Source organism: Macaca thibetana, chromosome 6 (assembly GCF_024542745.1).
Source record: "Macaca thibetana thibetana isolate TM-01 chromosome 6, ASM2454274v1, whole genome shotgun sequence".
Taxonomy (NCBI): Eukaryota; Metazoa; Chordata; class Mammalia; order Primates; family Cercopithecidae; genus Macaca; species Macaca thibetana.
Genome location: NC_065583.1, coordinates 60879836 through 60906650, shown reverse-complemented (window position 1 = coordinate 60906650; position 26815 = coordinate 60879836). Strand labels below are relative to the sequence as shown.

The 26815-nt window shown below is 35.0% G+C and overlaps 1 protein-coding gene across 3 annotated transcripts in view; it reads left to right on the top strand.

The window, feature by feature from the left end:
* The window catches only part of PRR16 (proline rich 16), a 311585-nt gene that overhangs the window by 128315 nt on the left and 156455 nt on the right, over positions 1-26815 (top strand). The window contains exon 1 of one of the 3 annotated variants that reach the window (XM_050795121.1): positions 21015-21102. The exons of the other annotated variants lie outside the window; for them this stretch is intronic. Coding sequence (XP_050651078.1) covers positions 21091-21102 — 12 coding nt within the window. The 5' untranslated portion in view covers positions 21015-21090. Of the gene's footprint in view, positions 1-21014; positions 21103-26815 lie in introns of those variants that run through there. 3 annotated transcript variants of the gene reach the window in all.

Sequence of the window (26815 nt, the reverse complement as noted above, 5' to 3'; positions counted from 1 at the left end):
GCCTTTTTTTTTTTTTTTTTTTAAATCCATTGGGCATTGTGATCAATTTAGTTATGCAATCTTGATTTGGACTCATGGGATATGAGAAGGAACCTGCTGAAGCTTATGGGAAAGTCTTTTGCTTTTCCTACATAAGGTACCTAAACTTCATCTGGATACAGTGGTAAAATGGGACAGACTCTGCCACCAGGGTGAAGTTAAAACATCTGAAGGAAGAGCTGAACAATTTCCACAAAACCAGAACCTGATTATATTGAAAAACCTGAGGACCAAACTCTTCCTGGAGTTTCCCTTACCGTTGAAACTTCATTTATTTTGGGCCATTTAATTACTTTTGTTTTTATTCTTTGTTTTAGGAATCGCTTTTTCTCTTCATTATTTTTAACATAATGAAATATGTCAACTATATGCAAATTGCACAGAAGGAGATAATCAATACCTCTATATCAATTGCCCAACTTAAAGCAAATTTTTTTTGTATTTGATTTTAAACATTTTTACACCAAATAAAGTATCACAAATACAACTTACATCATTTGTGTAAGCCCCCTAATTCAACTTTTCTTTTCTTTCTCCCTTTCTCTGTCCCTGCATGTTAACCAAATCCTGAATTTGATATTTATTATTGTAATGCATTTTTTCTATATTTATTTTCTGTGTATGTATAAGTCCAGATATAATATGCATAATTTTTAAATTCTGTCTGGTTTGTGTCATACGTATTTGTGAAAAAAATTATGCAATAGTCTTCTTTCTAGAACTTCTGGTTATAGTTTATGCATTTTTATTTCCAGGAAGTATTTCATTATAGAATATGAAGGACATTACCTTGTATACATATAAAACAATTTATGTACTCACCTGTTGAGTCACAATCATGGTTTTTAAATTTTTGTTATTAAGGGTTTTACATTTTTAATTTAATGAATGTTTATTTCTTGATTACAAGTGTTCATTTGCCATTTGGTAATTTTTTTGCTTACATAATTTATATTTTTACTGGATCATCTCTCTTTTCACATTGATTTATAGAAGACTTTATTTATTATATTTGAGTACTAATACTTTATAGGGTGTATGCTTTTAAAATATCTTCCATTCTATTGGTTGTTTTTAATATTGTTAATATTATATCTTACAATTTGTAGTAAAAATTTTCACCATTGCTATGCTTTGTGCTTTGAACTTTGTGAGTCTTGTTAAGAAGTCCATTTGTATTCCAAGGTTATAAAACTGCATTTTCCTGTGTTTTTTTCTAAAATTTGGAAGTTTTCTCTCTCATTTTTAAGATTTTTTTTTTGTATTAATGTTTCTCTGTAATTTCTAAAATATTAAAATTCTGACTTTGACATTTAAATGTTTAATTAATACAGATTTATTTTGGGATGTAATAGAAGTAGGAATAAAGATATTCTAACTTCCCATATTTATAGCATATTCTCAAACAACATGTAGTCTTTCCCCTTACAGATTTATTATATCAGGTCCCTATCAGTATGGGTGTATTTCATTTTTTTTTTTTTTTTTTTTTTTAGTATGGGTGTATTTTAAGGATTCTGTTCTCTTGCTTGTTCTGAGTAACATGATCATAGACTATGTAACAATATTATATTTCCTCAATTTCTATAACTGCAATGTCTGGATATTTAGGAGCGTGATTCTTCCAAATCTGTGAGGCTCAGTTATCTTTCTACTTCTCTTCCTCCATCTCCTCCTTCTAAATCTTTTAAATATTCTTGAATATTTTTCTCCGTTTGCCTTTTCATTTGAAATGTAAGATCAACTTGTCAATTTTTGTAAAATATTCCTTTAGAATTTTAGTGAAATCTCTTTGGATATGTAGAAAAGTTTGGGGGGAATAGCTGTTGCTATAATGTGGAGGTCTCCCAGTCATGAATATGGATTATGTACACAAATATGCAGGACCATCCTGATGGAAGTTTCATAATATTGTCCATGAAGATCTACCTCATCATTAAAAAATACTTTTTTGTTAGTTTATCTATAGGTTACTTTGTGATAATTTTTTTCATATTCTGTCAATTTCTGCCTTTCTATATATCTGGATTGAGGGCATACGTGTCAGATTTTTTATACATTTCTTGTTAATTGTTTTTACATTTATGTAGCAATCCTCTTTTTTATATAGCATAAATGTAGGCAATTTTTGTCAGTTTAAAAAAACTAAATAATTAAAAAGAATTATCTCCATGATACTCTATCTTGTAGCCATTGAAAATGTTTTGGTGTGGCTCCCTCCTGTCTTTTTCTTATGCAAGCAGGTGTGACTGTGTACTTTTTTTTTCTTTTTCAATTTTTATTTTTGAATCGGGAGTAATATGCAGGTTTGTTATAAAGCTATATTGTGTGATGCTGAGATTCAGGGTATGACTCAACCTGTCAACCGGGTAGTGTGCATATAACCCGACAGGTAGTTTTTCAGCCCTGCCTCCCTCCAACACTGCCCCCTCTAGTAGTCTCTGGTGCCTGTTGTTCCCATTTTTATTTCCGTGTGTACTTAATGTTTAACTCCCGTTTATATGGGTGAATATGTATGTAGAATTTGGTTTTCCATTTCTGTATTAGCTGACTTAGGATAATGACATCCAGCAGCATCAATGTTGCTGCAAAAGACATGATTTCAGTGTTTTTATGGCTGTGTAGTATTGCATGGTGTATATATGCCACATTTTTTTAATCCAATACCCAGCAGTCTTCTTTATTCTTATTAATGCTTTTGACTTTAAAATCTATTTAATCTGGTATTAATGTAGTTAGGTTAGCTTACTTTGTTAGAATTTTTTGTTCATTTTTTAAATTAATCTCTTAATTTCTTTATATTATAAATTTGCCTTTAAAATCAAAATATAGCTTTTTGGAAAATCTGAGAATATACTTCACAGGATCTTTTGTTCAAACTTGCTCTTGTTGTAATATATTTAGTCTCATTACTATGATTGTATTTTGTGCATTCTACCTATTATTGTCTTGCTTTGCTTCTTTTTTTCTGATTTTTTTCTTTCTCTCTTACCTTCTGGTTGACAGATAAAATTTTCTATGCTGTGCTTTTTCCTCTTGTAATTTGGAAGCCATGTGGGCTGATTCTTCCCTTCCCACCCCAGCTTTAAATTCAAAACCTTTGCATAAGTGATACATAAAAATGTAACCATGTAAAATATTTGAGTCTAAACTTATAAATTTTGCATTCTCCCTAAAGAGAAAATTTCTATTTCTATTACTGTGATGGATTTCTCTAAAGTTTGAATATAGTTACTGAAATATTAATTCTTTCAATGAAGTTTATGTTTACTCACTGGTTCATTCCCCTTCTTTAAGGAGACAGAAAACATTAGCACCTTTTAACCTCTCATTTGTTTCAAAATTTATTGACCTCTCCTCTGAGAAAGTTTGTATTCCTAGATCTCCTTAAACATATAAACATGCTTATTTTCAAGTTTCTGTCACAGTATCCTAAAACATCTTTACTTGGAGTGACTTTTTCTTTCACGTACTAATTTTGTTGCCTAGATTAGCATTCAATTTCTTAACATGTATTATCATTTTCTGAGTTTATTTTTGCTTGTGTTTTTCTAACTCATTGTTTACCTTTCCCCATCTAGTGGTTAGTGGTTGCCTTGACCTGGCCTCTAGCCCAGCCTCTTTCAGTTTAGAAGCAAGTCTTTCCCCATGTGTTATTGCTGACATAGTCCAACCAGTTATTCAGATATTAGATAGATGGGTCAATTTCCTCTTTCTGGCTCATAGGAGCTCCTGATGTTCTCTAACCCTATGCCCAAGGACCGTATAAAACTCATGTCAAGGTTTGCAACAGATTTCCTTCAGCCTTCGCCTGTGAATGACTCAAATCCTTGGTATAGTTTTAAGCCCATTAAGTTTCTGATTAAAAAGTTCCAGAGTTTTATGTGCATCTAGGTGCGCTTCTGAAGCATAACACTCGATTAAGTCTGGTTCACCAATTCTCTTTTCTGTTATGATTCTATTTCATGGATATGTTCTTCCTTTTGTAGCCCAGCCCCATTTTTGTTTAATTGTTTTTCTGTTCATGTTTTATCAATCATGTCATCTACTATGTTTGTAGGAGAGTGGGATGTACTAAGACATGTATTTACTATGCCAATTTGACTAGAATTTCCCTTTTTTTGTTTAAGCCCCTTTGACTTATCTTCCTTTGTTTGACCCCAAAGACTTTGAACTGATACAATATGTACACCTTCTCATATTTTAAAAACTTTCTGAAGGTGTTTTTAGTTTTGTCCTTTATTTATTACTCCAACAACTCATAATGATAATTGGGGTTATTTTAATAGTTCAGAAATTTGCAAACTGAATAGAGAATATGAGACCTGCTAAGAGCAGCGTTTAAGAGGTAGCAGGGCTAAGACTAATGTCTAATGATATGGTTCTTTTTATCCCAATGATTTGATTTCATTTTATAATTTCTCTTTCAACTTTTGTTGTAGGTTCAGGGGGTAAATGTGGAGGGTTTTTTATAAGTGAAAATTGTGTGTTTCTGGGATTTGATGTACAAATTATTTCATCACCCGGATAGTGAGCATGGTGCCCTATAGGTAGTTTTTCGGCCCACATCCTATTCTTACCCTCTCTCTGCAAGTAGTCTCAGTGTCTACTGTTTCCATCTTTATGTCCATGTAAGCCCAATGTGTAGCTTGCACTTACAAGTGAGAACATGAAGTATTTGGTTTTCTGTTTCTGTGTTAATTTGCTTAGGATAATGGCCTCCAGCTGCATCCATGTTGCATCAGAGGTCATGATTTTGTTTTTTATGGCTGTGTTATATTGTATAGTTTATATGCACTGTATTTTCTTTACCCAACCCACCATGAATGAGCCTGTAGGTTGATTCCATGACTTTTCTATTGTGAATAAAGCTGCAGTGAATATACAACTGTCTTTTTGGTAGACTGATTTATATTCCTTTCAGTATATACCCTATAATGGGATTGCTGGGTCAAATGCGAATTCTGTTTTATGTTCCTTGATAAATCTCCAAACTGATTTCCACAGTGGCTAAACTAATTTTACTTTCCTGCCAACAGTGTATAAGCATTCTCTATTCTTCACAACTGTGCCAACATCTATTATTTTTTGACTTTTTAGTAACAGCCTTTCTGAATGGTGGGAGATGATACCTTCTTGTGGTTTTGATTTGCATTTCTCTGGTGATTAGTGATATTGAACTTTTTTTATATGCTTGTTGACCTTGTGTATGTCTTCTTTTGAGAAGTGTCTATACATGTTTTTTGCCTATTTTCTTAATGGTGTTTGTTTTGCTTAATTTGTTGAAGTTCTTATAGATGTTTATTATTAGATCCTTGTCAGATGCATAGTTTGAAAATATTTTTTCCATTCTATGCATTGACTGTTTATTGGTAGTTTATTTGCTGTGTAGAGGCTCTTTAGTTTCATTAAGTCCCACTTATTAATTTTTGTTTTTGTTGCAAATGTTTTTGGAGTCTTTATCATGAAATCTTTGCCAAGTCCTGTGTTTATCGTGGTGTTTCCTAGGTTTTCCTCTAGAGTTTTTATAGTGTGAGGCCTTACATTTAATTGTTAATCAATTTTAAGTCAATTTTTGTATATGATTTAAGGAAGGGGTCCAGTTTCAATCTTCCACATACGACTAGCCAGTTACCCCAGCACCATTTGTCGAATAGGGAGTTCATTCCTCATTGCTTATTATTGTCAACTTTGTCAAAGGTCAGAGGGTTATAGATGAGTGGCTTTATTTCTGGGTTCTGTAACCTGGTCCATTGATTTATGTGTTTGTTTTTGTACCTGTACCATGCTGTTTTAGTTATTGTAGCCTTGTAATATAGTTCAATGTCAGGTAGTGTGATGGCCCAGCCTTGTACTTTTTGCTTAGGATTAATTTGGTTTCTCTGGGCTCTTTTTTGGTTTAATATGAATTTTCTAATAGTTTTTACTAATTCTGTGAAAAATGATGTTGGTATTTTGATAGGAATACCATTGAATCTGTAAATTTACATTGAACAATGTTTTCTTTTAACAATATTGATTCTTTCTATTCATGACCATGGAATGTTTTTCCATTTGTTTGTTATCATCTCTGATTCTTTTACTGGTGTTTTACAATTCTTGTTTTAGAGATCTTTCACTTTCCTGGTTAGTTATATTCCTTGGTATTTTATTCTTTTCATGGATATTGTGAATGGTATTGCCTTCTTGATTTGGCTCTCAGCTTGAATGCTATTAGTGTATAGAAATACTACTGATTTTTTTGTACATTGATTTTGTATTAGGAATCTTTATTGAAGTTATTTATCAGTTCCAGTAGCCTTTTGACAGAGTCTTTAGGGTTTTCTAGGTATAGAATTATATCATTAGCAAAGAGAGATAGTTTAACTTCCTCTTTTCCTATTTGAATGCCATTTATTTCTTTTGTCTGTTGGCTCTGACTAGTCCTTCCTGTATTATGCTGAATAGGAATGATGAGAGTAGCGTTCTTGTCTTGTGCTGATTTTCAAGAGAAATGCTTCAGCTTTTGCCATTGATTATGATGTTGGCTATGGGTTTGTCATAGATGACTCTTATTATTATCAAAGATATGTTCCTTTGATGCCTGGTTTGTTGAGGGTTTTTAACATGAATAGATGTCAAATTTTGTGAATGCCATATCTGAGTCTATTCAGTTGATCATGTGCTTTATGTTTTTAGTTCTGTCTATGTGATGAATTACATTTACTGATTTTCATATGTCAAACCATCCTCACATCCCAGAGATAAAGCCTACTTAATCATGGTGGATTAGCTTTTTGATGTGCCGTTGCAATGAATTTGCTAGTATTTTGTCGAGGATGTTTGCATCTGTGTTCATTAGGGATATTGGCCTGCAGTTTCCTTTTTTGTTGTGTCTCTGCGAGGTTTTAGTATCAGAATGATAATGGCTTCATAGAATGAGTTGGGTAGCAGTTTCTTCTTGATTTTTTGGAATAATTTCAGTATAGTTGGTACCAGCTCTTCCTTGCATGTCTGGTTGAATTTTCTGTGAATTTGTTTGGTCCAGGGGATTTCCTGGTTAGCAGGTTTTGTATTACACATGCAGTTTGGAACTCATAATTGGTCTGTTCAAGATATGAGTTTCTTCCTGTTTTAATCTTGGAAGGTTATATGTTTATAGGAAGTTATCCATTTCTTCTAGATTTTCTAGTTTGTCTGCATAGAGATGTTCACATTAGTCTCTGATGGCTTTTTGTGTTTCTGAGGGATTAGTGTTAATGTCACCTTTGCCATTTCTGATTGTGTTTGTTTGAATCTTCTCTCTTTCTTTATCATCTTAGCTAGCAGTCTATCAGGCTCATTTATTCTTTTGAAGAACTGACATTTGGTTTCATTGATCTGTTATGTGAATTTTATTGTCTCAATTTTATTCAGTTCAGGTCTGATATTGGTCATTTCTTTACTTCTGTTTGATACGGGGTTGGTTTGTTCTTGTTTTTCTAGTTACTCTAGGTGTGATGTTAGGTTGTTAACTTGATAACTTCCCACCTTCTTGATGTAGGGATTTAGTACAAGATACTTTCCTTGTAACACTGCTTCAGCTGTGTACCAGAGATTCTGGGATGTTGTATCTTTGTTTTAATTAGCTTCAAATAATTTTTATTTCTGTATTAATTTCATTTTTTCACAAAAGTAGTTCAGGAGCAGGTTGTTTAATTTTAATGTGATTATATTGTTTTGAGAGATATTATTGTTATTGATTTCTTTTTCATTGTGCTGTAGTCTAAGAGTGTTCTTGGGATGATTTTTGTTTTTTTGAATGTGTTGAGAATTGCTTTGTGACTGAGTATATAGTCAAGCTTAGAGTATGTGCCATGTGAAGATGAGAAAAATGTATAATCTGTTGTTGGGTGTAGTATTCTGTGGATGTCTGTTAGGTACATTTGTTCAAATGTTGAGTTTAGGTCCCCAATTTTTTTTTTCTTGATTTTTTTACTTCCATGATTTGTCTAACACCATCAGTGGAGTTTGAAGTCTCCCACTGTTATTTTGTGGTTATCTAATTCTCTGTGGGTCTCTAAGAATTTGTTTTGAGTCTAGGTACTCCCGAGTTGGGAACATATATATCTAGGATATGTAAGTCTTCTTTTTGAATTGAACCCTTTATTATTATGTAATATCCTTCCTTATCATTTTTGAACATTGATGATGTAGTTCATTTTTGTCTGAAATAGGAAAAGCAACCCCCGTCCTTATTGTTTTCCTTCCTTATCATTTTTGAACATTGATGATGTAGTTCATTTTTGTCTGAAATAGGAAAAACAACCCCCGTCCTTATTGTTTTCCTTCCTTATCATTTTTGAACATTGATGATGTAGTTCATTTTTGTCTGAAATAGGAAAAGCAACCCCTGTCCTTATTGTTTTCCATTTTCTTGATAGATCTTATTTTCAGCCTATAGGATCACTGCATATGATATGGGTCTATTGAAGACAGCATACAGTTAGTCGTGCTTCTTTATTCAACTTGCCACTCGATGCCTTTTGAGTGGAGTTTTCAGTCCATTTCCATTCAAGTTCAATATTGGTATATGAGGATTTGAACCTGTCATCATATTGTAAGTTGGTTATTATGTAGCCTTGATTGTATAGTTGCTTTATAGTGTCAGTGGGGTATGTACTTAAATATGTTTTTGTGGCAGAAGTTTCTGTGTTTAACTCTCCCTTCAGGACCTCTTGTAAGGCAGATCTGGTTATAACCAATTACCTTAGCATTTAGTTGTCTGAAATTGATTTTTATTTCCCCTTCACTTTTGTAGCTTAGTTTGGGTGGATGTGAAATTCTGTGTTGGAATGCTTTTTGTTAAGGATGCTGAATACAGGCTCCCAATCTCTTCAAGCTAGTAAGGTTTCTCCTGAAAAGTTCACTGTTAGACTGATGATGTTCCTTTTATATATAACCTGTCCCTTCTCTGTCACTGCTTTTAAGACTTTCGTTGTTGTTGTTAACATTGACTTTGTACAATCTGATGACTATATGCATTGGGGATGGTTGTCTTGTGTAGTATCTCACAGGCATTCTCTGAATTTCCTGAATTTGCATGTCAGCCTGTCTAACAAGGTTAGGGAAATTTTTGTGGTTTTATGGACAGTATTCTCAAATGTGATTTACAATTTGCTTGCTGTTTCTCCATCTCTTTCAGGAATCCCAATGAGTTATAGATGTGGTCTCTTCAGATAATCCTGTATTTCTTGGAGGTTTGTCCATTTTAATGTTTTTTTTTTTTTTTTGGTCTACTTGAGTTGATTCATAGGATTCTTTCCTCAGCTTAGTCTGTTAATGCTTCAAATTGCATTGTTAAATTCCTATAGTGAAATTTTTATTTCCACAAGTTCAATTTGGTTCTTTCTTAAAATGTCTATGTTGTCTTTCAACACTTGAATTGTTTTACTGATTTCCTTTGATTGGGTTTAAACTTTGTCCTGTATCTTGTTGAGCTTCCTGACATTTAGATTGTGAATTCTGTGTTGCCATTTCAGCCATTTCCATCTGGTTAAGAATCATTGCTGCACAGCTAGTGTGGTCATGTGAAGGTTAGAGGATACTCTGGATTTTAGAGTTGTCAGAATCCTTATGCTGGCTCCTTCTGCTCTGTGTGGACTGACCTACCTTTAATCTTTGAAGTTTTTTGGATGGGGCTTTTTGCTTTTATATTCTTTGATGCCCTTTAGGGTTTGATAGTTGTATAAGTTGGGTTTAGTTTATTGGCTTCATTTCTGTATGCTTTTCAGGGCCAAGGCTCAGCTCAGCACTCCTGGGCTGCATGCTCTTACCCTGTCAGGCTAGGACCAGGCATGTAGCTTTGTTTTCTGGTCCCTGGAGGTCAAACATCTGCTGCACTTAGTAGGGGGCCATGTATTCTCTGTCCATTGGCAACAACACTCCAATGGGGCTGCCAGCAAAAGCACTCCAGCCAGGCAGTGGAGGGCCACAGAGGAGTATCTTGTGGTCAGGGGCCTGCGGGCTAGTGCACACCCACAGAGGCAGGGGGGATGCAGGTGAGTGCACAGTGGTGGGGCAGTTGTGGGTGCATTTGTGTTGGTGCGGCAGTGGGGCATGTGCACGCTGCATAATGGTGGGACAGCCATGGGCACATGTGTGCTGGCAAGGGTAGAATTTCAAAGAAACTTCAAAGTTGTTAAGTCTTGATGTAATGCCATTTTCTGGTTTCTAAGATGTGTCAGCGTCCTTTCTACACATCTCCCAGTACCTACAGGTAACAGGGCAACAGAGGCTGTGATAGAGCCTCCTCAGGACTCCCAGAGCTGAGGAGACAGAGCAGTAGGCATCCAGTTATATGGTTTTTTGACTATTTGACTTATATAAAAGAAATTTCCCACACATTGGTCATTTATATTTCAAATATGTATTTTTTAATCACATTGACTTATCACCTGCATTTTTATATACGTTTTTGTATTGACTTTTTAATTTAAATATATTTCTTTGAAAATGAAAATTTCTGTTACTGGTTTGGTAAACTAGTTATGTTTTCCTAAATAATATTAAAATAAATACATAATTACTAATTATTTTTTTCATTAATCACCTAAAGTCACTTTCGTCATCAGTTGATGCTCTTAGGAAAAAATGTGATAAACCATCTGAGTGCAGTGGTTCTTGCACTTAATCACATAATCCCAGCATGTTGAGAGGCCAAGGTGGGAGAATTCCTTGAGACCAGGAGTTAGAGTCAAGCCTGGGCAACATAGTGAGACCTCATCTTTACAAAAAATGAGAAAAGAAATTAGTCAAGAATGGTAGAATATGCTTGTGGTACCAGCTACTCAACAGGCTGAGGTGGGAGGATCGCTTGGGCCCGGAAACTCTAGGCTACAGTGAGCTATGGTCACCACTGTACTCCAGGCTGTACTCTCTTACAAAAAAATGTGGTATGCCATACTGTTTCCCTTACCTAACATTATGTATTACTGGCTCTAGGTATTTAACAGTGCAAAGATCCAAGTAATTTCCAAAACATGGGCAATGCTTTTTGGATCCATTTAGAAAAGAAGATCATTTTATTCTATTAGATTCTTGCATATAGAAATTTTAAGTATTAGTGAATTCTTTTTTTTTTTTTTTTTTTTTTTTTTTTTTGAGACGGAGTCCCGCTCTGTCGCCCAGGCTGGAGTGCAGTGGCGCGATCTCGGCTCACTGCAAGCTCCGCCTCCTGGGTTTACGCCATTCTCCTGCCTCAGCCTCCCTAGTAGCTGGGACTACAGGCGCCCGCCACCTCGCCCGGCTAGTTTTTTGTACTTTTTAGTAGAGACGGGGTTTCACCGTGTTAGCCAGGATGGTCTCGATCTCCTGACCTCGTGATCCGCCCGTCTCGGCCTCCCAAAGTGCTGGGATTACAGGCTTGAGCCACCGCGCCCGGCCTGTGAATTCTTTTTTTTTTTAATTGCCTTGTTGAAACCTGTAAATAGTGGTTCCCAATTTACTTGTTTTAATAAATTATTTGAGACAGTAAAATGTACCCATAATTTAAAACAACATTGTTCATGTAGGCAGATGTACAATATATATCTTAGGTTTTTTTTTTCAAAGAGAGACTGTCTCTTTTCACCTTTTACTGAAAAGTGAAGAGATCTTAGTGTTTGCTTTTTATATACTCTGTTTCACATTCAATGACACGATGTGAAATATGATAATTATTTTTATCTTATCAGCTGTAAATGGAAGAAACTAAAACAAACTATTCTTATGTTTTTCTCTTTTGGAGATAAATAGTTTCTTTGAAGATATTTTACCATATAAAGAAGATTTCGTTTGAGACTTACAGAGATTCATAGGTGAAGATGGAGTTGGGTCCCAGAGTTGTGCTGGGAATATGGATGCTGCAGTAGGGACACTTGATCTGTGCTTCATTAGAGTCTTGTAACCATCTCCATGGTTGATCTTAGTTTCAAAGTCTTTTCTACCATCTGCTTCAGAAGGATAGCAATTTCCTACCAGAGCTTCTCCACTTCCCAAAGCATACTAAGAAGGATTTTTACTAACTTAAAAAAAGATCTTATAATCAGGGTTTTTTGTGGTGGTGGTGCTTTTGTTTTCCTAGAGATGATAAACCATGCATGTGTTTGTGTGAGTGTTTCAATTCTGGTAAACTCATTTTTGATAAAACAAGATGAGTCTTATATACCTGACACATTCTAAGACATTCTCACCCTTCTTTATTTTATCTCCCCTTGTAAATACAGAAATAAATCAATAGTAGCAAACCTCATATGTAGAGTTGTACATTTTTATATCTTTGAATCACGACTTTCTCCAATTTATCCATCCAGTAGGTATCAAATCTAGGAGTTGCCATGCTGGAGTCACAGGCATGCAGGCAATGGAAATAATTTGGCTGCATGTTCTTGCATCTTAAGTTCATAAGAAAAGGGGAGCATATTTTGGTAGAAGCCCTTCCCTTATGTTTCCTGAAAATATACCCAGCGCTTAGTTTTGAATCTAAGTTTATAAGAAGTGAAATCCAGAGGTTTCTGGTAGCACAAGAATGGAGTAAAATTTTGCCTTCCCTGCATAATATCCATTTTTTTCTTTGCTCTTGGCCTTTTTAAATGAGCCTAGGCTTGAAGTAAAAAGAGTGTGCTCTTATGCAAAACAGATTTATCAGACTAGGTCTCTGACCAGATTGATGCCACTGAGCTCTTCCTATGTATGAATGTTGAAACCAGCACTGGTATTCAGAATTTAATTTGATTACATTAGTTTTCAACGTAAGGGGCAGAAGTGAATAATACAAAACTATCCAACTAATACAAAAATAAAACAAAAACAAAAATATAGACATGTTCACAAGATGACTTCTTGTTTACTACTTAACAGTCCAAATTTTTCAACTAGTAGTTAGAAAAAAAGACTAGAGTTCTTATTTGTGACTTAATATACCAAATAAATGATTTAAATCTATTCATGATAGGATTTTTCCTATTAGGCTAGATTTTTTTCTAACTTATTTTCAATTATAAAATTATTTTTCTTTTAAAAAGTGTATTGCAACAATCATTAGATCTTGTTAATTCCCTAGACGATATTTCACCTCTCATTGCTTTTTTTCCTTCTTGCCGTGATCCAGGTTGTATTTGCATTTTGACCTACCGAAAATAAGCTGGGATTAACCTATTTCTTGTGGATTTCTGGAATATAAACTGGGGTCTTCATTTCCTTTATACTTCTTTCAGAATCAGAAGGGTGTCCCAAAGAGGGTATCTCCTGACAGTCTTGGTATTCTGTTAAGAAAATTAATCCTTGAAACTCTTCATATTCAAAAGAGAGCTGATTATTCATCCCAAAATGATCACATCTTCTAAAAACGTTTTATTTTCTTTCATAAGAAGAGATATTCTTTTTTTTCAACAACTATATTCAGATATACTCCACATACCCTGCAATTCACTTATCTGTACAATTCAATTGCTTTGGTATATTGCATTACTAATTTTTAAAAACTGCGGTTAGATATGTGTAAGTAAAATTTGACATTTTATTCATTGTTAAATGTACCATTCAGTGGCATCATTACATTTACAATGCTGTGCAACCATCATGATTATCTATTTCCAAACCTTTTTCATCATGCCAGACAAAACTCTGTAATCAATAAATGAGAACTCCCCACTTCTCTCTCCCTAGAGGCCCTAGTTACCTCTAACCTACTTTAAAAAAAAATTTTTTTTAAAGGAATATTCTTTATTGAGTTTTTACTTAGCTTTTCTTTTCAAATTGTTTTGAGGTCATTGTCAAATTATTATAGAAACAGAAATGATCTCAAGATGTAGAGCCATTATCTAAGATTTTCGACAATGAAGAGCTTCTAAGTAATATTAAAATAAAATAATGGATATCTTATTGAATTATTTTTTTCTTTCTTTAGGTGAAATCTGAAACACTTATACATTTTTAAAACATGTTATTTTCAGAATTTGATATGTGTGAGTGATACTTGTATATATCCTACATTACTCATGCAATGAAAAGACAGAAAAGAGAAATAAACATGTTATTTTTACTCGCTGGAAATTGTTACTCCATTTTCTTTCCCATTTCTCTGGACTGTTTCTGGAACAATAATTGTCTAAACCTCGAGGAAAACAGTCACAGTGTCAGTTCTGTTCCCATGGTCCCAGAATTACTTTTTGCACCACACTTAGCTTTCCAAATTCTCAGGTGCCTCCTGAAGTGCTAGTTTCTTTGGTTTTGAGACTTGTCTTCCTGCTTTTCATAAATAAGGGCATTTGTTTCCAGGCAGTCCTGACACAGTCTAATCCCAGATATGTGTGGCACCCTTCACGGGCCCATTTAGCACCTACACCATTATCCTGAAAAGGCAGGTGCAAAAGCAATTCATTCCCTTTGCGGTGGAGGGAGGTATCCTCCATTGCTGTTTATCTGTTTGCTAGTGCCAGCTGAATAAATTCACTTGCTCTACAGAAGTAACTGGTCCAAAATTAAATACTGCCTGAAAATATTCTCTATCAAAACTGCACTCTTTCTTTATTTAGACCCTGAATGCCTAATGTGACAGCATGGGTTTTTAGTTTTCAGGCAATAATAATTTAAATTATATTTAAATTAATTAATTTAACCAGTTTAATTTAATTAGTTTAAATTATATTTAAATTAATATAATTTATTACATTAATTTAATTATATTAAATTTAAATTAATTATATTAATTTAATAAAGTATATGAAATAATAAATATTTATTTTAACTATTTCAATAAAACTTAAAGCTAAAATTAGTTTCAATACATACTGATATGGTTTGGTTATGTGCCCACCCAAATCTCAACTTGAATTACATGTCCCAGAATTCCCCTGTGTTGTGGGAGGGACCCAGGGGAGGTAATTGAATCATGGGGGCCAGTCTTTCCCATGCTATTCTCATGATAGTGAATAAATCTCATGAGATCTGATAGCTTTATCAGGGGTTTCTGCTTTTGCTTCTTCCTCATTTTCTTTTGCCACTGCCATGTAAGAAGTGCCCTTCACCTCCCACCATGATTCTGAGGCGTCCCCAGATATGAGGAACTATAAGTCCAATTATACCTCTTTTTCTTCCCGGTGTTGGCTATGTCTTTATCAGTAGCATAAAAACAGACTACCACAGTAAATTGGTACTAGTAGAGTGGGGCATTACTGAAAAGATAACCTGAAAATGTGGAAGTGATTTTGCAACTAGGTAACAGGCAGAAAGGTTGGAACAGTTTGGAGGACTCAGAAGAAGACAGGAAAATGTGGGAAAGTTTGGAACTTCCTAGAGACTTGTTGAATGACTTTGCCCAAGATATGGACAATAAAATCCAGCTGAGGTGGTCTCAGATGGAGATGAGAAACTTGCTGAGAACTGGAACAAAGGTGGCTCTTGTTATGTTTTAGCAGAAAGACTGGCAGCATTTTGCCCCTGCCCCTAGAGGTTTGTGGAACTTTGAGCTTGAGAGAGATGATTTAGGGTATCTGGTGGAAGAAATTTCTAAGAAGCAAAGCATTCAAGTGGTGACTTGGGTGCTGTTAAAAGCATTCAGTTTTATAAGGGAAGCAGAGCATTAAAGTTTGGACACTTTGCAACCTGACTATGTGAAAGAAAAGAAAATCGCATTTTCTGGGCAGAAATTCAAACCAGTTGCAGAAATCTGCATATGTAACAAGGAGCCTAATGTTAATCTCCAAGACCATGGGGAAAATGTCTCCAGTCTATGGCAGAGACCTTCAAGGCAGCCCCTCCCATCATAGGTCCAGAGGCCCAGGTGGAAAAAGTGGTTTTGTAGGCCAGGCCCCAGGTCCCCATTCTATGTGCAGCCTAGGGACTTGGTGCCCTGTGTCGAAGCCACACCAGCCTTGGTTGAAAGGGGCCAATGAAGAGCTCAAACTGTGGCTTCAAAGGGTGGACGCTCCAAGCCTTGGCAGCTTCCATGTGGTGTTGAGCCTGCAAGTGCACAGAAGTCAAGAATTGGGGTTTAGGAACCTTTGCCTAGATTTCAGAAGATGTATGGAAATGCCTGGATGCCCAGGTAAGTTTGCTGCAGGGGCAGGACTCTCATGGAGAACCTCTGCTAGGGCAGTGCAGAAGGAAAATGTGGGGTTGGAGCCCCCCACACAGAGTCCCTACTGGGGCAATGCCTAGTGGAGCTGTGAGAAGAGGGCCCACCATTCTCCACACCCCAGAATGGTAGCTCCACCGACAGCTTGTACTGTGCACCTGGAAAAGCCACAGACACTCAACACCAGCCAGTGAAAGCAGCCAAGAGGGAGGCTGTACCCTGCACAACCACAGCAGTGGAGCTGCCCAAGACCATGGGAACCCACCTCTTGCATCAGCGTGACCTTAATGTGAGATCTGGAGTCAAAGGAGATCATTTTGAAGCTTTAAAATTTGCCCCACTGGATTTCAAACTTGCACAGCCCTCTAACCCCTATGTTTTGACCAATCTCTCCCATTTGGAATGGCTGTATTTACCCAACACCTGTACCTCCACTGTTTCTAGGAAGAAACATTGCTTCTAGCTTGCTTTTGATTTTACAGGCTCATAGGCAGAAGAGACTTGCCTTGTCTCAGATGAGACTTGGGACTGTGGACTTTTGGGCTAATGCTGAAATGAGTTAAGACTTTGGTGGACTGTTGGGAAGGCATGATTGGTTTTGAAATGTGAGGACATGAGATTTGGAGGGGCCAGGGGTGGACTGATATGGTTTGGCTGTGTTCTGTCCACCAAATCTCAACTTGAATTGTATCTCCCAGAATTCCCCCATGTTGTGGGAGGGACAGGGGAAGGTAATTGAATCATGGGGGCTGGTCTTTCCCATGCTATTCTCTTGATAGTAAATAAGTATTACAATATCTGATGGGTTTATCAGGGGCTTCTGCTTTTGCTTCTTCCTTGCTTTCTCTTGCCACCACCATGCAAGAAGTGTCTTTTGGGTCCTGCCATAGTTCTGAGGCCTCCCCTGCCATGTAGAACTGTAAGTCCAATTAAACCTCTTTTTCTTTCCAGTCTCGGCTATGTCTCTACCAGCAGTGTGAAAACAGACTAATACACATATATATTATTTGATTTGATTCTTTTTGAAGATATACTAGTTTGTATTCTAAAATGCTAATAAATGTAATTCTTTTTTATTGCATTATTTAGTGAAATATGTATATAATATTACTTTCACAAATTGTAAAAGTTCTTAATATGAGTATTAATACATGTATTCCCTTCAGACTGGGCACTCAAATGGGATGATCATATTTTAATCCTGTGAACTCACATTTTTATTTTGCTAATGTGATGAATTAATAAAGAAGTCACTCTGTGCTATTTTCTGTAACTCAAAACACTTATTGGGCAAAGACAAATAAGCATGCGGTATACTATTTAAAGATTATGAGGAAAGCATACAATTGGCAGTTCAGGAGAAATTGAAAAAACTTGTAATGCAAATATTTGCCCATGAGTTTACACATGGAGCATGGCTATAGTGTCTAAGTAAAGTGAAGGAAACTTAGCAATTAAGCATGAATTTTAAAACAAGAGTCATGTTTGTTATTTAACTGCTGATTTTCTGAATATTCATAGAATACATAATTCAAACCAGTATTGGTATTTTATAAATAAGAAATACTAGATTTTATATCATATTTTATCATTGCTTTTTAATAACTTCAGTGGAAATAAAATTTAAAGCTTCATAATTTATTTTTTTCTGTTTACATTTTTAAAAATCTTACTATGTAGTATTTTGTCATAGAAAGTTATGCTTTGTATTTTTTCAATAATTACTTAAGCCTCTTACTAAGATTCATGTCTTAAACCCCACAAAAACATTATCAAATAACTTACATGTAGGCTTCCATTTGAGAAAAAATAACTAAAACATATTAAAAATTGTTAGAATTTTATTTAATTCATATGATTGGTTTACATATGTGATCTATTATATAATTCAATCCAGTTTTAAGCATGTATATTGTAGGCTTTTCTTGGGTCTTCTATGCAATTTCAACAGCATACTTATATTCTAATACTTTTTAAATACTTTTCCTTTAAGGCACTAACACATTGTTTAGGTGATGGCCACTGAAAATGAGACTGAACCTTGCATTTCAGTTTTTTATATCCAGGCATATATGGCTCATTTAAGAAATCTGGACTGAGAATCCAATAGCCCTCTGCTGCTTAGCCTAAGAGCTTAGCTTTCATTGTGTTTAGCCAATAAACAAATTTCCTTTGATTCTCAGAAGATGGCGTCGTAAAGATGAGTAAGAGGTTATCGATTCCCTGAAGGAACTTTTAATGTAGTCAGTTGGATAACGATTAGCATTTGAACAGAGCTTTCCTTAGTAAAGCACTTTTGCACACACACAGATTCAATTGGTGAATATTTGCAGCTTGTAGTTTATGGGTGTTTATTTGATCTCCAGATAAATCTGATGGCTTAATACACAAACATGTTTTTTTTCTGTAATCAAACTGTGACCCTGCACGTGAGACATATTTTACAAATATATGTCATTGAGCATAAAGGAAACAAGGTAATGTGGCAAGTTGAATGTAAAACCTATCATGACTCCTCAAAAACCTATTCAAGTTCTGTTCTCATACTGTGGGCTGTTTTGTATATTCTTACTGGAAGAATAAGCAAATGTTTAGGGTGGAGTTTTTAAAACAGATTTGGGATGTTGATTCATTCTGCACAGGCCAGAAATGTAAATGCACATTTGTCATGAATTCAGGGTTGGTACCTTCCCATCCAACAAATTCAAATCATTTTCTGTTGTTTTCCAATGGCCAATGCCAAGCCTAAACTTTAGACATTTTCCTTGTAGTATAGATAATCATACTTTGGATAATTGAAAACACTTTAATGATTTACTTCAAACCTTCACCAGATAATTTTCAAGCCTTTTCCACTTTGGTTTGATTAGCCTTGTCTGAGACTGTGTCTAAAGTACACAAGAGGAACGAAAGAAGGAATTGTTCAGCTTGTAGTTGGCAGGAATGTTCTATTGCTGAATAAGTTCACAAGTTATGGCTGGAATGATTTGGTAATAGTTTTTCCACTGTGCATAGCCAGACAATCTCAGCCAACCAGCAGAACAGAATCTATACTGTCAAAATGGAAAAAGTGGTGGCAATTATGAAGCCGGGGGATTCTGGCAGTACATGCAGAATTTGGCTCTTTCACTTTACCGTGAGGAGGAACATATGGGCACCAGCTTGGTCTGCTGCTGTATTGCCCGGAGAATATCTGACACTGAAGATTAATTACAAAGCCCAAGTTCTTGGTTCAGAATTCTTCATTCAAGTGCTCTGAGAACCTCTGTCAGTAAAAATTCTGACAGGCATTGTTACTTCCCTGTTCTGTTGACTGTATAACAGAAAAAAATAGCAAACATTTGTAAGCACTTATTATGTGCTTTTAAAAGTGTGAAATTATTTACATATATTAACTTAGTTAACTCTCACATTAACCCTGCAAAGCTTGTACATTTTTTAGCCCTCTTTTCAAAGATAAGAAAACAGAAGTACAGAGAAATAGCCACCAAGTATCTTGCCTGGGATTACATAGCTAGTGAGTCTGACTATAGAAACCACACTTCTACCACAATTCTTTAGTGTCTTGAAATGAAGAACAGAGTTCAAGAGGAAAAGCTATATTCTCTTCTGTAGGCCCTTAAGCTGGTTTCTATGGATTTCTTTTTCTTTTTTTTTTCTTTTGATAAAGTTTTTTTTGGGGGAGGGTGGAGGTGGATACAGAGATATGTAATTTTCTTCTGAAGTATTAATATAGAGAAAATAGTGTTTGCCATTTTCTGTTTTTCTACTTCAGCATTATAATTTTATGAATATCTAATTTTTGTTAATAATGTCAGGATTATTCATTGTAGATTTAAAGTGAAATATGATTAGAAAATATGATAGTTCTTGTTTTTGATTGTTGATGTTGTTAAATGTTTTAACCATAACATTAATACTATATAATAATTAAATAGTGCCTGCATACTCTATTCATTAGATTATTATTTTTAATTAGTATTTTGCAGTCAAATGTTATAATGTAGTTATAATTTAACAGAAGTGTTTTCTGTCATCCATGTGTATATAATTAAAATGTGGGTGAGAATTCTGGACATTTTATTCATTGTCATGTTCCCAATAACCAGGAGGGTTCCATAGCACATACTTAGTGCTCAGTGAGAGTTTATTGAATATATTCATGGGTGGATGAATGATGAAGTTAAATACCTTGAGCTTATTCAAATGTATAATTTTGCTTTTCTTTACTAAATATTCAAGTTATTGTTGATAAAGAAAGTCAATAACATAAGAAGCAGCAAGAAACAGAATAGTGTGCCCTTTCTCAACCCCCACCCCAAACTGATTCTTTTGAGCTCCTTGAGGAAGAGTACTTTTTCACTCATTTCTGCATTCCTAGTACTGACACAGCATGGTGCTCTACAAGTAGCTAACAACAGAGTGAGTCAATAATTGAGCAAACTCGGCTATATTAATAACTCACCGGGCTATTGGATTCTCAGTCCAGATTTCTTAAATGAGCCATATATGCCTCATTAGCAAAACAATATTGAATGATGAGTCAGTGTTAACCTACAGAAAGCATCCAATGATTTGCTGTGGTATACTGTTCTCAGAAAGAATAGGTACTCAGTAAACATTCTTGAAGACTTGATTGATCGATACTCATAGTTCTTATGTTTTTACTCACAATACGTGGTCTTTCACATGCACTTCCTTCATAGACGTGTTCTTATGTTCACTCTTCTTCTCTTCCATCCATGTGTAATTTCCATCAGTATATCCTATTCCTTCATGATGAATGCCCCCCATCCATTCATAACCTCCTACACCATGTCCAGTCCAGTGTTTTTTGGAAAGTCTAAAGTAAATAAACTAATTTTTAAAGTTTTCTAATTTTTTTAACAGAAGCTCCATTACCTACTCCCACCTCCCCACATGATGAAACAGGGAAACAGAGCTGCAGGCATACAGTGACAACAGGACATCAGGAAATGCCCAAGAAGGTCAGCCCCACCTTAACATGATGTTTTCAGAAATTTGGACAGCACATACCAGCATTTCTAAGAAACATGCAAGACCAATATATCATTTGTAATTCGAAATATATGTAAGAGTTGCAATTAACAATTAGGTCTCTTTGAATATTAAAGTTATCAAATGATGACCATGAATAACGTAATTAATGCTCACAGCACTATTTATCATCATATAAATGATCATATTTTTAGTCTGTGTTTTATGTTTAAATTCCACATAGGGAAACAAGTATAATAATATCATGAATTTCAGCAATGATTTATTTTTAAGGATCCAAAAATATTTTAAGAAATATTTGTGATTTGTTCGAAATTGCAAGATTTAACTTCCAAGGTATCAGAATTAATGAGGTCATATTAGAATATTCACACTTTTTATTAACAAAATCAGTTTACACTTTGATAATTTCTCTTCATATATGTCGATTTTAGAAAATTAATTTTAATCATTAAAAAACAATAAAAATTGTATTAAAAATACGATAATTTAAAATCAGATATTAAGCCAATAGTCCTGTTTTAAAGATTGGTTTATGGTGCACAGAATTCATTCATGACATTAGAAGTATATTCATAACATAATCTTGGTTGTGCCATATGTGACCATAAGAAGGATCATTACCTTTAACAACTGTGAATTCCCAATGAAGTGAAAACATGCATAGTCAAGCTCAATAATTTTTTTATTGCAATTTTCTATGTTCCCATCATCAAAGGCTGTCAGTAAGGGTTTCTTTGATCTCAGTATTTTTCTGCGTATAAAAGAACATGTGTTTATTGCTCGTTATGCTCTGGTGCTTCTGGGACAATCATTTCAACCCCCTAATCTATATAAGACTCTAGTTACTGTTTGTGTTAAATATGGATACTAAATTTTTCCAATTCTAGATAAAACCTGAAAGATGCCATGATTAGTCAATTATTGGATTTTAAGAATAAATCTGTTTTATTTAAAATCAAATATAAAAGATGTCTGGATAATGTCAAATAGTAGAGATATATTAACATGTTTACAATTACTGTTTTTCTTTAATCAGTTACCTCCTTTTGTCATGCATTTGACAACACTCTATTTGAATGAATTCCCATGAGTAGTATTGATTTTGTTGTTGAGTGCCTATTAAATAAAATTTCTATATTAGTGTATAGTGATTTTAAGAATGTAATAAGTAAACTATTTTTAGTTTTGAGTCTATAGTAATTATACTGTTTTATAACAGTTTGTTAGGTGTTGTTTCATGAATCAAGTCTTCATTTTAATGTGTTTGTTCTAATTGTAAAACAAGAGGGAATGGTATTTGGAATTTAGCTATATTTATTCTCAATCAGATCTACTTAAGAGGTAAGTAAAAAAGAAGTTATAGCACATCATATAAAATAGATAAAAAAGGTATACTGAAAAGAAAATAAATTGTTGATTATCTCAGGATAAAGAGGAAAAAGTAAATTTAAAAGTCTCCCTATGTCTGTTATTGCTAAGAGAGACCCATGGATAAATACTTGGAATTATTGGTTTTTTTTTGTTTCCTTTCCTTTTTTTTAAATTACGTTAATTCACCTCAAAGCTATACAACTCTGATATTAACTTGCCAATTAGCAGTTCGTCAAGTCACTTATTCAACTTGAATTCCTGAGACCTTATTCAATTGATTCATAAGACGTTCAGCTGACCCAAAGGACCAGAAAATTCAAGATGTAGTGTCCATATATTCTGCTTGATGTGACTTTTACACAAAAAGTCAGAAAAAAAAAAAAAATTCTGTAGGCGTAGCTTTTCCCACTGGAATAAAGTCTTGATGGTCTATAACCAGGCAGCATTCTTCTTTATCTAAAAGAAATTACACGGGCATAGATTGCTAACTCATGTTGTTTGGGGATGCCACATTGGCAATATATTCAGAGGCAATTCTCTGTACATATTACATGATGCCCCACACATCATTTCCTAAAGTCAAGTATTTTGTACCCTTTAGACTGCTGCTGTACTTACCAGACAGACACACCTCTCGAACTCAGTTCTAATTTTTCTTGAAAAAAGAATCAGATCTAAATATTTAACTGTTTGAACTGAGTTCAGTTGAATAAAAATGATGAATTGACTGTTGAAGTGATTGTAAAGTTGACTAGTAAAAATAATAGTATGGAATGTGCAATGTCTTTCCATCATTATTATAGGGGTTATATATTTTGTTAAAATACAAGAAGTATTTGTTGCATTGAGCAAAAGAGAGAACCAACCATTTAATATTACTATTGATTTCAATCACAGAGCTAGTTCCTGAGAATTGAAAACATATCATAGGTTAATTGACTAGCAGTTGTCACTCAAAATCGTTTGTTGCTATACTAGCATACTAATGAAAATTACATACCCAAATAAAGATGAAGTAAGAAAGCATGAGGGACTGATGAATCTCAAGAATGCAAAAATTTCTCCTGAGTCTATATTAAAATATAATAAAGCAGTTGTTTGATATCTTTATCATTTTTGTCAAACCAAAAATTAACAGTCTAAACTAATCTAATCAATTATTTAATTCATTATTTTACTCAATAGTTATTGACCATGCACTTTGTGGTATGCACTGTGCTAGAAAAAAGAAATATAGAGATTAATAAGACACAGTTCTACCTGTGATAGGTTCACTGTCAAGTAGAAGACTAAAACAAGGTAATACAAGAGTATATCGATGTTTACATAAAAATAATTGTTTTCTGCTTGAGTTGGAGGTAGATCAGAGAGAATATGAAAGTTAATAAATTGAGTTTTATGAAGTAAGGATGTATAGTGATATTAGAGAGGAGCTAAAATTAATGTGCCTCAAAAACTGGAATAAGTATTGTTTGTTATCTGAATTTCTAAAGAAAGATTCACAATAAATTGGCAAGTCATGGTAAAGTTTGGTGTTTTTGTGAAATGAAAAGAAGATGAAAAATTCAGAACAGAACTTTTGCAAGATTGTGGAATTCCATAATAACATAGTACATGAAATTTATCTTTAATTTATTTATCACTAAGAGTGACCTTGAATATTATAACAGCAAAGAATTACGGAGCATTGTGACACCAAAGCCAGAAGTTGCAATGGTGAAACAGGCAGACGAGCTTCATGATTATGTTGCAATGCTCCATAGATGGGTACAGTGATTAATAACCTGCAGGAAAGTGTGCTTATGAGGTGAGGTTGCTTGATTTTGTTGTCAAATCAAAACAACTATAGATATTATTCCTGAGAAGCAGTCTTTAACCCAGCTTTAATCAGAAAACAAGTAGTTCTGTGATGTAGGTCAGTGAACTTGCTGTGATAGCAATGATGTATGTGAAAGTGCGAAAGAGTACTACATTTTGTTATTGTCAAAATGTTATCTGTCAAGGTTCTATGTATGGAACAGATAAATTTACATTTTCCCTTCTACCTCTCTGGCCACCTCTTGTTAGTGTATTTTGCTGAGTCCTTGCCTCCTCAGCCACTAAACATTACAGGGTCCTAATACTCAGAGCAAGACTTGTCTCTCCCTAGTTTACTCCCCCTCCACCTGTTTATCTCTCTGGGCTCCCCATCCCAGCTCTTTTTGCTGATCTCATCCAGTCCATAGCTTTCTATACCAACTATATACGAATGAATTCCAACTTTGTATCATTAGCCTCTCCCCTTTGTCTCCATTGGATGTTTAATAAGCATCTTAAAATAAACACATTGAAAGTGGGAACTTCAGAATCAATACCGGGGCCCATATTTCTCTTTCTCCTTTAGTTTTCTCTATGTCAGTTAATCACTCCCTCATCAAGCCGCTTGGGCCAAAACTCTGGGTGTTGTTTTCCTTTAGAAAGTTTTGTCAAATATGCCTCCAAAATGTATCCTGAATCCTTCTTTTCACTGTCTTTACTACTTGCAACTTTTCTGTCCTCATCTTTAAATTAGACTGCCCTTACATGAATTCCTTTCCAAACTCTACTCCTTGCTTTCTTACAATTCACTTTTCTTAGAGCAGTTAAAATAATGTTTTTTGTTTTTGTTTTTGTTTTTGTTTTAAATATAAAGGGATTCATACTATGCTACACTGAAAACTTTTGCCACTTGCCATTGCCACTTGGGCTCCTTCATGCTGCTTGTCTTGGAGATCTCTATTTTGTGATCAGTCTGTTTACTTTGTGATCATTCCCCTGTGATCTGTTGACCTTGTGATCAAACCCTGTGATCTCTTCTCAGCCAGAGCTAATCTCGTCTCAGTCTGTGATCCCCCTGTCCAGTACTTTACTATACAAGACATGTTTTGGTCTCAAACTCATTCCCACTTGATATAATTAGGCTTTGCATCCCAACCCAAATCTCATCATGAATTAATCCCCATAATCCTCATAATCCACATGTGTCAAGGGAGAGACCAGGTGGAGGTAAAAGGATTATGGCGGCAGTTTCCCCAATGCTGTTGTCGTGATAGCGAGTGAGTTCTCACGAGATCTGGTGGTGTTGTAAGGGACTCTTCCTAACTTCGTCAGCACATCTCCTTCCTGCCACCGTGTAAAGGAGGTGCCTTGCTTCCCCCTGGCCTTCGCCGTGATTATAAATTTCCTAAGGCCTCCCCGGTAATGCTGAAGTGTAAGTCAATTAAACCTCTTTCCTTTATGAATTACCAAGTCTTGAGCAGTTCTTTTAGAGCAGTATGAAAACAGACTAATACAACACTTTTGGTCCTTTCCACTTAGCATGCACAAATTGACTCACTGTATTATTTTGGTTCCATTTCATGTCACCTTTTTCAGAGATGTCTTTGCTGACCACTTAACCTGAGCATTAGCTGTTCATGTGCATCTCTCCCACTCACACACTTAGTCGCTTGGTGCAATTCTATTTCTCACAGTACTACCTGTAGTTTTTTCCATGGCACTTATCACTTTAGGATTTCTTGTTTTTGTATTTCTTTTCTTCTTTGCTGACTGCCTCCTCCTGTCAAATGTAAGCCCCTTAAGAGTATGAGTCTCATCTCCCTTTTTTATTCCTGAGACCTCGGTATCTAGAAAAGTAATGACACAATAAGTGTGTATGGAGTGAAGGAAAGAGATTCTACAGTTAATTCTTGTTTTCTATCTTTAGAAGCTTTGGAGAGATTAACTATATATATATATTTTAAGAGATACACAGAGCTGAAGATATGTCTTACTCATTACTCTGATATTGTCTTCTGAGAGCAAAGCATGACAAGTGTTTATTTTTTACAAGTTGGCATTCCATATTTTATTTATTTATTTATTTGTTTATTTTATATTTATTTATTTATTTATTTATTTTTTGAAGTGGAGTCTCGCTATGTCACCAGGCTGGAGTGCAGTGGCGCAATCTCGGCTCACAGCAACCTCTGCCTCCCGGGTTCAAGCCTCAGCCTCCCAAGTAGCTGGGACTACAGGCACGTGCCACCATGCCCAGCTAATTTTTGTATTTTTAGTAGAGACGGGGTTTCACCATGTTGGCCAGGATGGTCTTGATCTCTTGATCTTATGAGCCACCCGCCTCAGCCTCCCAAGGTGCTGGGATTACAGGAGTGAGCCACTGCACCCTGCCACAAGTTGGCACTTCATATTTTAGCTACTTCTTGCACTCTTTAAATCCTGTACTTTTTACATTGTTTCTTTTTTGTTCTTTAAAAGACTATGTGTCAAAAAGGAATTTGATTTGCAGAA